The following is an 18,965-nucleotide window of genomic DNA, read 5'->3' as shown; positions in this document are numbered from 1 at the left end:
AGGGCATTTGAATGTAGCACAAGTTTATGCCTACTCTGAATCCTGATTGGCTCTTAGCTTCACGCCGCCGTTTTCTATTGGCTGATGCCGCTCCATTGAATTCCCTCCTCTACCTTTGTGGATTTCATGCGCTCGAGGATGAAGCGGCTTCTAGTTGATTTCCCGGGGCTCTCTGGAGTGAAGCCGCCCGACCCTCAAGTCGGACATTCGGACAACAAGAGAGGACAATAGACACAGCGGAGGGAACTTAAGTGTATTTTTTCAACAGAGGCACAACCGCTAAACCTGATGTAGCGGGAGTATTACCACTGAAAGGCAGTCGAGAGAAGAAACTGTCCTATTTTGTAGAAGCACCGTGTTGGGACCGAGCCTCCGTCCGAGTCCACCCAGACATGGTCCACTGTCAGCCGAGGCCGCCGAGGACTCTACTACCGCTGCGTTGAACTTGCCGAAAACCGTTTGGGAGTTGGGAAAAGAACGCTTCTGTGTAATTGGGGAGTGATACCGGCAGTCATGCCCGATCAAATCACCGTGTCAGAGTTTGTGGTGGAGACCAACGAGGACTACAAGTCACCCACCGCCTCCAACTTTACCACCAGGATGTCCCACTGCAGGAACACCGTGGCTGCCCTCGAGGAGGTGAGTGTGGACCTTGTGGCGATGCAAATAATGTCTGCATTTTACACTGGAATTGTTCTCGTAAATAACAAGAGGAACAGGACTATAACCCCACTCATTAACGTTTTTATTAGTGCATTATTTAACCAGAGTACACATACACTACAACATTAGCGTCACCAGGGGTCCCCAAACTACGGCCCGCGGGCCGGATGCGGACCGCCAGCGTCCAAAATCCGGCCCACGGGAAGTCGCAAGTTTAAATTTTTTTTAAATTGTTTTTAAAAATCTGTTCTTTCTCATCCCTTTTCTACCGCTTGTTACTCTCGGTGTCTACTACCCGCTCAGGCAAATCATATTGTCTAAAAATGCATTTTTCCATCGACATCAAGTGCGCACTCTTTCAGTCAATTAGTGCATGACGAATATATATATATATATATATATATATATATATATATATATATATATATATGTGTGTGTGTATATATACATTTCGGTTCGGTACGTACCTCGGTTTAGAGGTCACGGTTTGGTTCATTTTCGGTACAGTAAGAAAACAACAAAATATACATTTTTGGGTTATTTATTTATCAAATTTGCAAAATCTTCCTCCAAAAATATTTTTCTAAGTGGAATATTTGATGTGAAGTAATCGGAACCTTGGATTGGTCAATAATTCATAATAACATTGATTTTGATTCAATATTATGTTTTGAGCAATGACAGTTTGAAAGAAAAATAAACAGCTTTGTTTTATTAGTCAACATTGCAACTTTTTCTAAATTACATTTAACCTTTAAGCTTTTTTATTTCACTTTTTTTTATGTTTTTGTTAATTTTAATAGTATTTGTAGAATGTGCCGTCGGCCTACAAAACATTAGCTGTGGGCCGCAAATGGCCTCCGGGGCACACTTTTGACACTCCTGCTAGAGATAATAAAAAATTAAATCTGATAAATCTATGGATAAAAAGCAGAGCCTGGCGACGCATGCGTGTTTATCATGACTCTCTCGCTCTCTCTGTCTCTGCCCCTTCCTCACGAATGCTGCTACGTGCACAATTTGTTTTGTTTTTAACCCCTTCTTAACCCTGAACGTACATTGAAAATACACGCAACCCTAACTCAAAATGCCGGACATTTGAGGCATTTAAGAAACTCCGCCCTGACAGCTCCGCAAAAGAGGATATGTCCGGTGAAAAGAGGACGTATGGTCAGTCTATCGTAGCCCGTTAGCTGCTAGCATGCCGTGTGTTGTGCCTCGGTGTGCATTGTTTACACAACGTGCGTTACGCTACTTAATATGTCCGTGTGGAAACTCGTTCGGTACACCTCCGAACCGAACCGGAATCCCCGTACCAAAACGGTTCAATACAAATACACGTACCGTTACACCCCTAATATATAAATATATATACAGTGTTTCCCACAGGACAGGCATCTATTTGTGGTGGTGTGGTCGGGGGGTGTTGGGTGGCGGCGGCAGCGGCAGCGGCGATGACAAAGAAGAACGCGGAGTTGGAATATAATTACAACACTTTATGTACATATTTATATACAGATTTGAACAATTAGTTATTCACTGAAATATATTTATTAATTGTGGTTCTTACAAAAAAATATATCTTATAAAATATAAAAGCTAAAATGTCTCTTAAAGCTCTTCCCCTTTAATTAGTGCATACATCATCTGTGTGAAGGAGTGAACATCCAACATTAGAATTTATTACTAACGAGCATAACTGCTCTATGTACAGTGCCGTCTAACCTTAAGCGGCAGCAGCTCAACACATGCAGGGTTCAACGTTAAGGTTTTTTTCTACTTGCCCGACTTCTCAAATCTACTTGCCCCAATATTTTTACTTGTCCTACCTAGGTTTTTTTCTGGCTGTGTAGTGCTCGTGGCTTATATCTTACTAAAGTTATTATTATTATTATCTATAATTACATTTAAATGGCATTGCATACATGTAAAATTAAATGCTATTTCACATTATTTGACCAGTAGCAGTTACACCCATCTGAACAGGTCAGCCACCTGTTTAAAGCCCGATCACAGTTGAAATCTTGAAATGGAGGGCCTTTAATGGCCAAAACAGTAACCTGGACAACATTTTAACAGCTGGTTGGCTCAGATTTTATTATTTTCATTGCATTCACATGCTGCAGTGGACAGTGGACAATTTAGCTTCAGTATTAATGCAGTATCTGAAGCACCGTCTCCACGTGTGTTTATTGACAACAGGGTTATAACCTGGACACGTTAGCTCGTCGGTATGGTAACAGGTGACTGTTACTGCGTGCGTCTGCCCCGGCCCCCGAGTCAAACAGCGGCGGTGTTAATGAAGCAGCGTCAGGCTGCTCACCGTCAGTGAAACGCTTGGTGAAATCGCGGATTAACGTTAAATATATGACGAGCCGCGAGCGATGCAGCTATAACCTATCTCACCTGGTAGAGCACCCGCTGCGACGACCCAGTTCGATTCGCTTTGCTCCGCGTCAATCCCCCCTCCCCCGTCTCTCTCCAGCTGTCCTTTCAAAATAAATGCATTCAAATCCCGAAAATAAAAATTAAGAAAATCCGAGTCGGTGCTGCACACTGCACAGGTTCGGACCACTTTTGAACTTGTTTGCCAAGACGTCTTACCCTCGTATTTTGATCCGGTCGGTCCGTTTTTTTTAACTTCGTCGTCGTCGTCTTCTTCTTCTTCTGGCCCACCAGGTGAATTAAGTGCTATTGGCGGAGTTACAATGCATAGTAGGCTACCGCCACCTACTGCACCGGAATTGTAACTACAAGCTACATTCACAGACAGAGTCCCATTGCTTTTATGAGCGGTCGAGCGAGTCAAAAGCCGAAAAATCTATTTGTGGCGGACGTAATTCTTTCGTGGCGGGCCGCCACAAATAAATGAATGTGTGGGAAACGGTTATATATATATATATATATATATATATATATATATATATATATATATATATATATATATATATATATATACACACACACACACACACACACACACACACAGAGCCCGGCCCCTGGCCAAATTGTCTTAACCCAATGCGGCCCCCGAGTCAAAAAGTTTGGGGACCCCTGAGCTACACGGTCTCTAAAGCAGAAGTCTTCAGTAGGGGGTCGTAAAATATTTAGTTGATTTGACATTTTCCATTTTATTTTTCCACAAATCCAAATGTTTTTTTAATACACATTGATCGGGGACGGCGTGGCGCATTTGGGAGAGTGGCTGTGCCAACAACCTGAGGGTTCCTGGTTCAATCCTCACCTTCTACCAACCTAGTCACGTCCATTGTGTCCTTGAGCAAGACACTTCACCCTTGCTCCTGATGGGTCGTGGTTAGGGCCTTGCATGGCAGCTTCCGCCATCAGTGTGTGAATGTGGAAATAGTGTCAAAGCGCTTTGAGTACCTTGAAGGTAGAAAAGCGCTATACAAGTATAACCCATTTACCCATTGATCCAACACTGTAGTGTTTATTAATGGCACTGCATGGATACCCTGTGTACCTTGCAGTTTTAGAATAAAAACATAAAACAACGTTATTATTGTATTCATTTTGGCATTAAGATAGCTGGATGGATAACTAGCTAGGGATTAGCACTCCAGTTGCCAGCTAGCGATTGGCGCTGTAGTTGCCAGATAGCGAATCGCGGACGTTTTGCCAGGTAGCAATTTGTGGACTGTATGCCAGGTAGCGATTAGTGCTCTGGTTGCCAACGAGCAATTAGCGTGCAAGTTGTCAGCTAGTGATTAGCGGCACGACTGCTATCATTTTAATATCTTAGTAGTTTTGTTGAAAAGATCCCTTTATAACCACTTTAATATAAAACTGAATTTGTTTACAATGTATATAAGTAGTGGGTCCCCACTACATCGCTCCTTCAGTTTGAGGGTCCTTGGCTTGGACAACATTGAAGACCTCTGCTCTAAAGAGCACATTTGCATAATTGTCCATAGGGATATGAACATTTCACATCACGGTTATTATTATTGTATTGTTGAAGGTGCTCGAAAAGTACATATACACACTGAAATATTTTAACCAAGTTTTATTTAAATAGAATAGACAAGAAACATTAAATATTATTTTGTTTTTTGAGAGCCATACTATTTTCTTTTTGAGTGTTTCAATATGTTTATCGTCTTCTGTTTTAAATGTTAAAGGTTGTAGAGTGTATTGTAATGTTAAAGGCAAAACGAGTGGTGCACGTCCGGTAGGGCAGCGGAAAAACTTTGACTCACATTCGAATCACGATTCCTTTTTTATTATGATTTTAAATTAATTCATAATTTTCAAAAAAACATTATTATTTTTTTAGAAATACATTTTTTAGATCACATCTGCGCTTACTCGCTGCGCATATACGCCAGCAGCAAAGAAGAATGTTTGTAACCTGTTTTAAAAAGGTTTTATACATTTTTTTAATATAAAATAATACATTGTGAGAATCGGTTTGAATGGAGACTCGTGTTGAATAGAATTTTCACCCCAAGAATTTCAATAGAATTGTGAGTTGTTGTAAGATTCACATCCCTAACGTCAGGTTTATGTGACATCACGTGGTTTACTTCCAGTTGTAGACACCTCTGTGTCACATTCCTCCAAGTAAAGATCGATCACTCTCTGCTAAGAGAGGACACGTGTGTGTGTGTGTGTGTGTGTGTGTGTGTGTGTGTGTGTGTGTGTGTGTGTGTGTGTTTGTGCATGCTTTCTTCTGTACTTTCTTTAGGCCAGGGGTCACCAACGCGGTGCACGCGGGCATCAGGTAGCCCGTAAGGACCAGATGAGTAGCCCGCTGGCCTGTTCTAAAAATAGCTCAAATAGCAGCACTTACCAGTGAGCTGCCTCTATTTTTTAAATTTTATTTATTTACTAGCAAGCTGGTCTCGCTTTGCTCGTCATTTTTAATTCTAAGAGAGACAAAACTCAAATAGAATTTGAAAATCCAAGAAAATATTTTAAAGACTTTGTCTTCACTATCTGACAAATAAACAGATAACAGATTTGGTGTCCAGTTCAAAGTGTGACATGATTTATTTAAACATTTGAGAGTTGACTTTTGTATTTCACATGAGTTATTATTTGTACAAACATGGTGCAAAGTAATTCATGATTTGTTAAAAAATGTTAGTGGCTAGCTAGTTAAAATGGGATATTGTGATTTCACAAGACTGTCTTAGAAGTGATCATTTGCAAATGTTCAATTTGAAAAATGTGCACTTAGAGAAAATATAAAAATAAAGTGGTGCATATTGATATTTATCTGTTTCTATATATATTTAGTGTGAGAAATCATTAAGATGATCAGTGTTTCCACAAAGATAAATATCATTAATTATTAATAATAACATAGAGTTAAAGGTAAATTGAGCAAATTGGCTATTTCTGGCAATTTATGTAAGTGTGTATCAAACTGGTAGCCCTTCGCATTAATCAGTACCCAAGAAGTAGCTCTTGGTTTCAAAAAGGTTGGTGAGCCCTGCTTTAGGCTATAGCATGCAGGTCCTCCGGAGAAGAGATGCTTCCGTTTTTGTTCCCCGTCTTTTCGCCTCCTCTTTGTTGGGGTTTCCCGACTTTGTGTGCTCCATGCCAGCGCCTCGCCCAGCCTGCTGGTAAAAATAGAATTTCCCACACGAGGGAGCATGCAGGCGGTGTGTGTACTGTTATGTGTGTTAGTGTGTTCCTGCTCTATAAACTGGTGACATGTGACGTGAGGCAGTCGGTCCTTGCTTCTTCTGAGTGAATGTTTCCCCTGTGAGCAAGAAAATTACTGAGGAACATCTAAAGGTAAACAATCTTGTCCAATTAGTTGGTCACAAAAAGCCAAAGAAAAAGCAAAACACAGGCAAATGTTTAATGTTTTGATCACTGAATGGAGGTCTTGGGAGAACTTGCTGTCTCACATTTGAACTCCAGGTTTTCGTGCTATTTTACAGACACGTTTTTTCCACTATATTTTGGTCTAATTCTGAATTTTGCGACCTCCACTTGAGAGAATCTGCTGTACTCAGAGCTTTCATGTTTTGTTGTACAAACAATCTTGTTGAGACAAGTTCTACTTTATTTTTTTGGAAAACCAGGCTAATCCACATCTTAACTCAGTGTCAACCTCCCCTTAAGCAGCCTGAGCCTCCACACCTTGGAGATGCCAGGTGATTTATTTTTATTTTTAAACCAGTGCTCATACTGCTGTCAGGTGCTTCGCTGACATCATCACCTTACTGCTCACTGTCGCGTCTGTTTTAGAATTCATCTTTTTTTTTCGGAGAGTTCTTTAAATGTGTGGATTTGACTGCAGGTCTGTGAAGTGGAAAAGTTACTAGAATTCAACGTGTGGCTGTTGACTCTGCTCGGCTGTTATTCCACTGTTGTTGTTTCACATTGACCTCCAGGTGCTTTGGCTTGCCCAACACAAGGCCTTATTGTTAGCGTAACACAGTCTCGCTCACTAGGGCCCGTTTTAGCAATTATGTGGCGGTCTGCATGGGGAACGCTTTGATTTATTGTCTTTTTGGCCCAGAAACAATCACGCATGGTGACGGCACTCATGTACTGTGCAGTGCTCATCCTTTCAAGTTCAATTTAAATCGATGGAACATGTCGCTGGCAAAATTATTTAAATGTTGAACAATTTTTATAGCAGGGCTCTTCTCAGATAATATAATACAATTAGGACTTCCACTACTTCACCAAAAAAATTCTTATTTTGGCGATAATATTTTGAGCAATATTCTGTTCACACCAGAATGTGTTTATTCTCTTACGGTATGAACTTCAAATCAATTTATACAGTTCTTTGTTTTTCTCCAGCTGCTGCACCTCCCCTGATGTCTTCTGGTGTCGAAATGTTTTAAAACTCCACCTTGATTTAAGAACATTTAAGTTAAAGTACCACTGATAGTCACACACACACTCAGTGTGGTGAAATTACTCTCTGCGTTTCACCCATCCCCTTGTTCCACCCCCCTGGGAGGTGAGGGGAGCAGGAAGCTCGGGAATCATTTTGGTGATTTAACCCCCAATTCCAACCCTTGATGCTGAGTGCCAAGCAGGGAGGTAATGGGTCCCATTTTTATAGTCTTTGGTATGACTCGGCCGGGGTTTGAACTCACGACCTACCGATCTCAGGGCGGACACTCTAACCACAAGGCCACTGAGCAGGTTTATTGTTATTGTTTTATTAAGTTCGTATATAGAAGCAAATTTCTCCATAAATAAAAAATGTACACATGAATAATGGGTTCCTGGCTGGACAAAAGTCCATACATTAGTAAAAGTATGAACGTAGTATAAAGCGCTATACTCTACAGTACTGTTTATCAATCAAACATAACAAGGGGGTGATGGATTATCTTTCTATTTACAGGCAGGTGAAATTTTACGCCGAACGTGGAAATCCGCATTTTTAAACATGAATTTTTACGTCAAAACATAACTTCCACGTTTGAAAAAAAAATGAAATGCCAATAAAAAATACGATCAAACCAAATTTGTTGAACGCTTGTTTCAGCTGAAGATACTCGCTTGTTCCTCTTGCCTAAATGCTGCACTGAGTTGCAGGAAGGGGAGACAATCAGAAGCACCAAAGCAAGCTTGCTAGTTAGCTAACCACCTGGCTAGCTTACTTGTTGTCCCCTCCGTTCGCTCTCCGAGCCACAATGTTGTTGTTGCTAATCATATTTAGATGATTACAGTCCGAACACTGTTAGTTCCAAGCCAGATGTAGTTCTAGAGTATTTATTAGTAGCCAGCGAGAAGGTATATTTTTGACATGACGAATCGTGAACAGAGGTCACAACACCACACTGGGCGTGGCTACAGGATAGAGTGGGTACTGTTTTCTGGGTTTTTTGCGTGCATGTTATAGAATTTTACATTACATTTTCAATTATATTTATACTAGTAAATTATTTACTAAAAAAAACTAAGCATTCTGTGGTACATTACACGGCACATTTAAGAGTCAAAAAGACAGCCAAAAGAGGTTGGTGGATGAATCAAAGAATAAATCTAAAAGTAAAATTTTGTGTAGAAATGCACCCAATTGCAGGAAATGTAGTCTAGATTTTCAAAATGTTCTTTCCAGTTTGGTTGGCAGCACTTCATGCTGATAGAAATGTTCCTATTTTTTTCCTCAATTTTCCTCTTTTTTTTCTACAAGGGTGCTCACATGCCTATTGAATAACTAAACCAAAACAACAACAACAGAACGGTCTTCATTTGTTGGTTAATCTTCAGCCGAAGAAAGGTAGGGCAAGGCAGTGTCGACAACGCTGTGGATTCCTACTGAATCCATCAAACCTCACATCGCTTGGCAATTGCTCTCTTCGGACTCATATTGAGCTAGCATAGTTTGAAAAATGCTACCCCCCCCCCCCCAAAAAAAAACCTTAAAACACACAAAGTAGCAGTTAGCACACAAGCTAACAACAGCACTGCTCTGCTGACTGAATGAGCATGGTGATCTATGCCTTCTCCCACAATCGATGTGCTGCCTGTCACAAAATGGCTGTGCTGCAGGTACACTGAGACAAGGTTCGTACATCAAAGTATATTTCTATTCTGTATGTGGTTCTACATCGAAAAGTTTGTAAAATGAGAGGTTTGTAAATCGAAATTCCATTGTATACAGAATCAGACACAACTGAAAGATGCTTCTGGGATACATGATGGTTGCCTACAACCATACATTAATAAATAATCCCGTTAAATATAGCTTTTGTATTGGATGCCACCATATAGGTGGACCTAATGTTCCGGAGTTTATGCTGATAGAGTACAATGCTGCCTTTTAAGATAGTATGTATTAGTTTAAAAATATTTAGACTGTCATGACTTGGACAATGGCTTGGTTTGTTCTCCCGAGGTGCAAGTGAATTGGACTGGTCATGGCGTGAAGGTAAATACATGATTTATTTAACACTATAACTACAAAGAAAGGATCAAACAAAAGGTGCGCACAGGGGCGGAGGTACAAAACTAGACTATAAACACAAAACTTGCACATTGGCAGAAACTATGAACAATTAAACAAAACACTAACTGTGGCATGAATCGAAACAAAACTTACTTGACATGGCATGAAGTGCGCAGAGGTACATAGAGTGTGACAGGGGTAAGAATGCGGGGATGTGGTCAGGACGAACAACAGAAAATGAAAAGCTTAAATAACACAGGCATGATTAACGAAAACAGGTGCGTGACTCAAAACGTGAAACAGGTGCGTGACGTGACAGGTGAAAACTAATGGTTGCTATGGTGACAAACAAGAGTGCACAATGAGTCCAAACGTGGAACAGGTGAAACTAATGGGTAATCATGCAAACAAGACAAGGGAGTGAAAAGCCAGAAACTAAACAAAACATGACTTAAAACAAAACATGATTACACAGACATGACAGAGCCCCTCCCTTAAGGACAGATACCAGATGTCCATAAAAAAATTCATGGGAGGGCGGGAGGGGGGACATGGCGGTGGGTCGCCAGACCACGTGTCCCCGTATCCACTGGGGCAGAGTTAGGTGGCGGCGGCGAGTGGAACGCCGCTGCAGTAGGCGAGGCGGGCGCCCAGGGAATGGCCACATTCGTGGCCGACTGGGAGGTGGGCGCGTCGTTATCGTGGAAGCAGCAGATGATGCAGGCAGCGAAGCTCGGCGTGGCGCGTCTTGGTCTTGGCCTAGGCGTGGGTCTTGGTCTTGGCATGGCGGGTCTTGGTCTTGGCATGGCGGGTCTTGGTCTTGGCATGGCGGGTCTTGGTCTTGGCATGGCGGGTCTTGGTCTTGGTCTTGGTGTGGGTCTTGGTCTTGGCATGGCGGTGGCGGGTCTTGGTCTTGGCATGGCGGGTCTTGGTCTTGGCATGGCGGGTCTTGCCGTCGTTGAGCTGCGACTGGCGGCACTTGGCGTCGTGGAGCTGCGACTGGCGGCACTTGGCGTCGTGGAGCTGCGACTGGCGGCACTTGGCGTCGTGGAGCTGCGACTGGCGGCACTTGGCGTCGTGGAGCTGCGACTGGCGGCACTTGGCGTCGTGGAGCTGCGACTGGCGGCATTTGGCGTCGTGGAGCTGCCACTGGCGGCACTTGGCGTCGTGGAGCTGCTACTGGCGGCACTTGGCGTCGTGGAGCTGCCACTGGCGGCACTTGGCGTCGTGGAGCTGCGACTGGCGGCACTTGGCGTCGTGGAGCTGCGACTGGCGGCACTTGGCGTCGTGGAGCTGCGACTGGCGGCACTTGGCGTCGTGGAGCTGCGACTGGCGGCACTTGGCGTCGTGGAGCTGCGACTGGCGGCACTTGGCGTGGTGGTTCTTGGTCTTGGACTTGGCGTGGAGGGTCTTGGACTTGGCGTGGAGAGTCTTGGTCTTGGACTTGGCGTGGAGGGTCTTGGTCTTGGACTTGGCGTGGAGGGTCTTGGTCTTGGACTTGGCGTGGAGGGTCTTGGTCTTGGACTTGGCGTGGAGGGTCTTGGTCTTGGCGTGGAGGGTCTTGGTCTTGGCGTGGAGGGTCTTGGTCTTGGTCTTGGTGTCGTGGAGCTGGTGCTAGCCTTGGTGCGGCGACAGGTGCTAGCCGTGGAGCTGCGACAGGTGCTAGCCGTGGAGCTGCGACAGGTGCTACCCTTGGTGCTAGCCGTGGTGCAGCTACTGGTGCTAGCCTTGGTGCAGGTGGAGGTGGCCTAGCTGGGGGTTGCGGTTTGGCATGGTGAAAGACCGGTGGTGGTGGCCGTGCTGGAGGCTGTGGCTTGGCAGGTCGGAAGACTGGTGGTGGCGGCCGTGCTGGAGGCTGTGGCTTGGCATGGTGATGCCGAGCCACCCCACCAACACAGCTCCCGACCCCAGCCCCCCCCTCAAGGGGCGGATACCAGACGCGCTCCCTGCGGTCTGGAACTCTCTCTAGGGGTGGGCGGAGGGAGGTCTGGAGGGGGGCTGAAACTTCCCCTTTAAGTTGTCCACAATGTTTTTTTTTATCCCCCACCTGGGGTTGTGTGGGCGGAAAAAAAGAAAAAAATTGTGACGGGGGCGGGACTTGAGTCTTGGGGTTCGGGGCATGAGTCTTGGGGGGCGGGGCATGAAATTTGGGACGTGGCTTGGACTGATTAGACCTGATTTCTAAAAACATGTTTTGATCATGTTTTATCAAAGTCATGGCATTAGAATCTTTTGTTGGAGGCGGGTGTTCAAAAGAAAAAGAGTTGGGAAAAAAAATCCTGGGCTGTGATGTCATCCTGGGGAAGCCGGGCAGACTGCTGCTTGCTTCCGCCCGGAGGGGGCGGGGCTATTGGGAGCGGCGCGTCCTGCTGGCTCGCGGAAGTTCTACCTGACGTCGCTCTCCTTTGGCGGCGCTTCCGTGGCTGGGATGACGCGCCAACGTCCCCGGGCCAAACGGAGCTGATCGGCACCAGTTTGCCGGTCGGACCCCACATGAGTTCCTTGCGCTCCGTGGGGGAATAGCGGAGCGTCTCAGCTTCCATGGCGCGCAGGACCTCCCACGTTCCTTCGTCCAATCTTGCGGGAGAACTTTTTTGCTGACGACATCTGTCATGACTTGGACTATGGCTTGGTTTGTTCTCCCGAGGTGCAAGTGAATTGGACTGGTCATGTCGTGAAGGTAAATACATGATTTATTTAACACTATATCTACAAAGAAAGGATCAAACAAAAGGCGCGCACAGGGGCGGAGGTACAAAACTAGACTATAAACACAAAACTTGCACATTGGCAGAAACTATGAACAATTAAACAAAACACTAACTGTGGCATGAATCGAAACAAAACTTACTTGACATGGCATGAAGTGCGCAGAGGTACATAGAGTGTGACAGGGGTAAGAATGCGGGGATGTGGTCAGGACGAACAACAGAAAATGAAAAGCTTAAATAACACAGACATGATTAACGAAAACAGGTGCGTGACTCAAAACGTGAAACAGGTGCGTGACGTGACAGGTGAAAACTAATGGTTGCTATGGTGACAAACAAGAGTGCACAATGAGTCCAAACGTGGAACAGGTGAAACTAATGGGTAATCATGCAAACAAGACAAGGGAGTGAAAAGCCAGAAACTAAACAAAACATGACTTAAAACAAAACATGATTACACAGACATGACATAGACCATATACAGGTAAAAGCCAGTAAATTAGAATATTTAGAAAAACTTGATTTATTTCAGTAATTGCATTCAAAAGGTGTAACTTGTACATTATATTTATTCATTGCACACAGACTGATGCATTCAAATGTTTATTTCATTTAATTTTGATGATTTGAAGTGGCAACAAATGAAAATCCAAAATTCCGTGTGTCAAAAAATTAGAATATTACTTAAGGCTAATACAAAAAAGGGATTTTTAGAAATGTTGGCCAACTGAAAAGTATGAAAATGAAAAATATGAGCATGTACAATACTCAATACTTGGTTGGAGCTCCTTTTGCCTCAATTACTGCGTTAATGCGGCATGGCATGGAGTCGATGAGTTTCTGGCACTGCTCAGGTGTTATGAGAGCCCAGGTTGCTCTGATAGTGGCCTTCAACTCTTCTGCGTTTTTGGGTCTGGCATTCTGCATCTTCCTTTTCACAATACTCCACAGATTTTCTATGGGGCTAAGGTCAGGGGAGTTGGCGGGCCAATTTAGAACAGAAATACCATGGTCCGTAAACCAGGCACGGGTAGATTTTGCGCTGTGTGCAGGCACCAAGTCCTGTTGGAACTTGAAATCTCCATCTCCATAGAGCAGGTCAGCAGCAGGAAGCATGAAGTGCTCTAAAACTTGCTGGTAGACGGCTGCGTTGACCCTGGATCTCAGGAAACAGAGTGGACCGACACCAGCAGATGACATGGCACCCCAAACCATCACCCAACCATGCAAATTTTGCATTTCCTTTGGAAATCGAGGTCCCAGAGTCTGGAGGAAGACAGGAGAGGCACAGGATCCACGTTGCCTGAAGTCTAGTGTAAAGTTTCCACCATCAGTGATGGTTTGGGGTGCCATGTCATCTGCTGGTGTCGGTCCACTCTGTTTCCTGAGATCCAGGGTCAACGCAGCCGTCTACCAGCAAGTTTTAGAGCACTTCATGCTTCCTGCTGCTGACCTGCTCTATGGAGATGGAGATTTCAAGTTCCAACAGGACTTGGTGCCTGCACACAGCGCAAAATCTACCCGTGCCTGGTTTACAGACCATGGTATTTCTGTTCTAAATTGGCCCGCCAACTCCCCTGACCTTAGCCCCATAGAAAATCTGTGGGGTATTGTGAAAAGGAAGATGCAGAATGCCAGACCCAAAAACGCAGAAGAGTTGAAGGCCACTATCAGAGCAACCTGGGCTCTCATAACACCTGAGCAGTGCCAGAAACTCATCGACTCCATGCCACGCCGCATTAACGCAGTAATTGAGGCAAAAGGAGCTCCAACCAAGTATTGAGTATTGTACATGCTCATATTTTTCATTTTCATACTTTTCAGTTGGCCAACATTTCTAAAAATCCCTTTTTTGTATTAGCCTTAAGTAATATTCTAATTTTGTGACACACGGAATTTTGGATTTTCATTTGTTGCCACTTCAAATCATCAAAATTAAATGAAATAAACATTTGAATGCATCAGTCTGTGTGCAATGAATAAATATAATGTACAAGTTACACCTTTTGAATGCAATTACTGAAATAAATCAAGTTTTTCAAAATATTCTAATTTACTGGCTTTTACCTGTATATGGAATCTTTTGCCCTACATTTTACCCTTGAGCTAACAGTTGAGGACAGTATGATTGCAGCGTTCTCTAAGACTACACTGAGTGACCATATCATTTTGAGAGATGGAGGGCTAGCATAGTGGTACAGTGGTTAGTGCTCATGCCTCACACCAAGAAAGTCCTGGGCTCGGGGTCTTTCTTGTGGAGTTTGCATATTTTCCCCGTGACTGCGTGGGTTTCCTATGGGTACTTCAGCTTCCTCCCACCTCCAAAGACATGCACCTGGGGATAGGTTGATTGGCAACACTAAATTGGCCCTAGTGTGTGAATGTGAGTGTGAATGTTGTCTATCAGTGAAAATGTATAGACAAAATTGATTTTTCTTCATATGACGCCTAGTTTTATGTCCCTTTGTTTTAAAGCAGTAAGCTAAAGAACGTGATTACTCTCATCCCACTTTGTGCAGTGATGCTTGAGTAGCCTAAAGGGAAGGTTAAATCCTTTAATTGATGACAATGCGGCTGTTTGGTTTTTACAAAGGTTTTTCTTAGAGTGCAATTTGTTAACAAAGGAGATTAATTTGTGTTAGTAATGTGTGATTAATGTGCAAATCTGCGGTACCAGATGGCTTGTTTGCTTAGGATGGACTAGTCAGGTGGAAGTAGTGCTAATAACGAACACAACCAGGTGAGCGATCAGAAGCAAAGCCTTCCGTCCATTAGGTTTATTTTTGAAATTTATAAATATACGAGAAATGTATATCTCAAGCCATTAGATCTATTTTCTTTTAAACCCAAAGAGCCTTTAATAGGACTGCAGGGTTTCCTCTACATTGCCAATATACCCTTGGCGGTTGGGGCGTGGTCACCATGACATCATTGTATAATTTGCTATGATAATATGGAATTTATTTAAAGAGGCTAAGAAAATGTATGTAGTACATACATTTAAAAGAAATGTGTGTTATTAATTAGTAACATATATTTATACTATATCGTTTTACTATATTTTCAATTGTTGCTGCTTATTGTACATTGTACTTTGTTGAGAACTTTTCAAGTGTCTACAGACTTTGTGACTTTTTCCTTATTAAAAATGACTAGCAACTAATCTAGCATCGTTTTCTGATGTTATTATAGAATGTTGTCCCTCAATCTCCCCGATGAAAAGCCAGCGGCAGCAAGCATGACGTCACACTTGATTGGTGCTGCTGCTCCAGTTTGACTTTCTCCCCTTAAAAGTCGCCACTGTCCTCTTTTTTGATATTTGCACATTTTGTAGATAGGGTATATCTGGGATATAGTAAAGTACGTCCACATCGTTGACATGATAACTACGCTCCAGGGAACTGCATGCGTCTTGTTTACATGATCACAACATCCTGTTTCGGCAGGGCTGTTTTCGGTGATCAAAGTCTTTTTTTGGCAGCCGAATTTCAGTGCATCACTTGTCAATAGTGCACAAATAATAGGCTATATATATATATCCATTCATACTGTAACGACCTGCTGGTGGTAATGTTTTATGTTCGTGTGGTTTTGATTTTAGGTTTATTTTTTCCATGATCTCAAACACACCGTCCGTGCCTGAAGGCGGATTGGCGGAGAACAAGGTGTTGTGTGTCAAGGGAAGCACAGAGACGGAAGTGTTTGCACGGGAGGTAAAACCTGTTGAAATAATGCAATGCATTGTGGGCAATATAAAAATATCCGAACCCCTCTATAGCAGAATGAAAAGAATGGGGGGAATCATCCATCCATCCATTTTCTACCGCTTATCCCTTTCGGGGAAGGGGGTTGCTGGAGCCTATCTCAGCTACAATCGGGCGGAAGGCAGTGTACACCCTGGACAAGTCGCCACCTCATCGGTGAATCATCTTGTCCTTTATTAAGTGTCTTTGAGTCTTTGTGAGGTGAGGCGGTGCTTTTAAGTTCATATCAAAGTTTGGTGTTCATCCATCCATCCCATCCATTTTCTACCGCTTATTCCCTTTTGGGGTCGCGGGGAGCGCTGGAGCCTATCTCAGCTACAATCGGGCGGAAGGCGGGGTACACCCTGGACAAGTCGCCACCTCATCGCAGGGCCAACACAGATAGACAGACAACATTCACACTCACATTCACACACTAGGGCCAATTTAGTGTTGCCAATCAACCTATCCGCAGGTGCATGTCTTTGGAGGTGGGAGGAAGCCGGAGTACCCGGAGGGAACCCACGCAGTCACGGGGAGAACATGCAAACTCCACACAGAAAGATCCCGAGCCCGGGATTGAACCCAAGACTACTCAGGACCTTCGTATTGTGAGGCAGATGCACGAACCCATGTGTTTTAAAATGTGCCTGCCTAGTGGGCGAGGCGGTCTGCAAGAGCAGTCACTTTTTTGCATCGGTTTCTGCGGCTGCGGGCGTTTGTACTACAAATAAACGGTAGTAATGATAATTGTTGTAAAACTCCAGACGGTTAGTATTATTGTATTAAATGAAACTATCAAAGAACCGTCATTCATAACTGCACTTTGATACGGACGGACTGACTGGCACTAGCTTGCTAGCTAGCTTAAATGCTAACATGTAAACAACAGACATTAACGTCTTTCCCCATCACGAAACGTCAGTCCCCAATCTGAACTTGTACTTGTAATGATGTGCTGTTTTTTCACAAAGCTATCGATAAACTCAACAATTTCAAGTTGAAACAGACAGACACGAACTCTGTTCAACAGGAAGTGAACTTGCGTGATGTCACATAAACTGGAAGTGAAACAACTGATCACCCTTTACATCCAGGTACGATCATTACCCAGAGGACATAGGACCTGAATAAATGAGAATATTCACAGGCACAACCTTACGACACAATATCAACCATTAAGTAATGGCAGAGGAGGTGACGACGCTCACATTGAAAAAGGAGTATTGATGAAATTAGTGCGTATTGCTCCTTTTAAACCAGCCTCAACCTTAAAGGGGAACATTATCACAATTTCAGAATTGTTAAAACCATTAAAAATCAGTTCCCAGTGGCTTATTATATTTTTCGAAGTTTTTTTCAAAATTTTACCCATCACGCAATATCCCTAAAAAAAGCTTCAAAGTGCCTGATTTTAACCACCCGTCCATTTTCCTGTGACGTCACATAGTGAAGCCAACACAAACAAACATGGCGGAAAGAACAGCTAGCTATAGCGACATTAGCTCGGATTCAGACTCGGATTTCAGCGGCTTAAGCGATTCAACATATTACGAATGTATTGAAACGGATGGTTGTAGTGTGGAGGCAGGTAGCGAAAACAAAATTGAAGAAGAAACTGAAGCTATTAAGCCATATCGGTTTGAACCGTATGCAAGCGAAACCGACGAAAACAACACGACAGCCAGCGACACGGGAGAAAGCGAGGACGAATTCGGCGATCGCCTTCTAACCAACGATTGGTATGTGTTTGTTTGGCATTAAAGGAAACTAACAACTATGAACTAGGTTTACAGCATATGAAATACATTTGGCAACAACATGCACTTTGAGAGTGCAGACAGCCCAATTTTCATCAATTAATATATTCTGGAGACATACCCTCATGTCAGCAGGCCAGGGAAGCTAGGGTCGATATTCTTCTCTTGATCATTTTCGGGACGGTGTGAGCCAAGACATCCAGGGGGGTTTAGCTCGCTCGTCTGCGGGAACAAACTGCCGCCATTGCTTGCCATGCTACCGAGGGCCTTTGACCCTGAATTGCTCACACACTCCGGCAGATTCAATGGGGGTCTGGCGGCAGATTTCTTTGACTTTATCGTTGGAAATGCATCTACTTTGAGTGTCGCAGGATATCCACACATTCTTGCCATCTCTGTCGTAGCATAGCTTTCGTCGGTAAAGTGTGCGGAACAAACGTCCAATTTCTTGCCACTTTCGCATCTTTGGGCCACTGGTGCAACTTGAATCCGTCCCTGTTCGTGTTGTTACACCCTCCGACAACACACCGACGAGGCATGATGTCTCCAAGGTACGGAAAACAGTTGAAAAAACGGAAAATAACAGAGCTGATTTGACTTGGTGTTTGAGAAAATGGCGGATTGCTTCCCGATGCGACGTCACCTTGTGACGTCATCGCTCCGAGAGCGAATATTAGAAAGGCGTTTAATTCGCCAAAATTCACCCATTTAGAGTTCGGAAATCGGTTAAAAAAATATATGGTCTTTTTTCTGCAACATCAAGGTATATATTGACGCTTACATAGGTCTAGTGATAATGTTCCCCTTTAACCTTACCCTTTTGTAAACACAAGTTCATAGCTCAAGCCATCTGTAGTTTTTATGTAAAGTGTTTCTTTTTACACCCAATTTGCACCCAACACAGACTTAATTGGGTAAGTAGTCTTAAACAAGTGGTTATTAGACGCCATTCACTGAGTTTTTCTCTCTGTGTGTGTGCGTGTGTGTGCAAATGTGCGCTTGTGTGTGCTGGTGCTTGTAAAACCAGAGTGGTAAAAAACCTGTTTATCCAGTAAGAGGATCTTGGACCCCCCTTTGTGTCACTGAAAAGCATGACCTTAATGTCTACACTTAACTGAATTAAGGAACTGAGCATGGGTGTTTGACTAAATACGTTGAGAAACTTAACAACCTTGGTTGGGAAACTTTTGGT

The 18,965-nt window shown here is 43.6% G+C and overlaps 1 protein-coding gene across 3 annotated transcripts in view; it reads left to right on the top strand.

Moving 5' to 3' along the window:
• Window positions 1–118: 118 nt before the first annotated feature.
• Window positions 119–18,965, top strand: part of asap2a (ArfGAP with SH3 domain, ankyrin repeat and PH domain 2a) — a 109,154-nt gene continuing 90,307 nt past the window's right edge. For all 3 annotated transcript variants that reach the window (XR_009816001.2, XM_061968342.2, XM_061968341.2), the window contains exon 1: window positions 119–639. Coding sequence is in view for 2 of the 3 variants with exons in the window: in XM_061968342.2 (XP_061824326.2) it covers window positions 514–639 (126 nt within the window). In the remaining variant the exon portion in view is untranslated. The remainder of the gene's footprint in view (window positions 640–18,965) is intronic.

This window comes from Nerophis lumbriciformis, linkage group LG08 (genome assembly GCF_033978685.3).
Source record: "Nerophis lumbriciformis linkage group LG08, RoL_Nlum_v2.1, whole genome shotgun sequence".
NCBI lineage: Eukaryota > Metazoa > Chordata > Actinopteri > Syngnathiformes > Syngnathidae > Nerophis > Nerophis lumbriciformis.
This window is presented reverse-complemented; position numbering and strand designations above follow the sequence as displayed.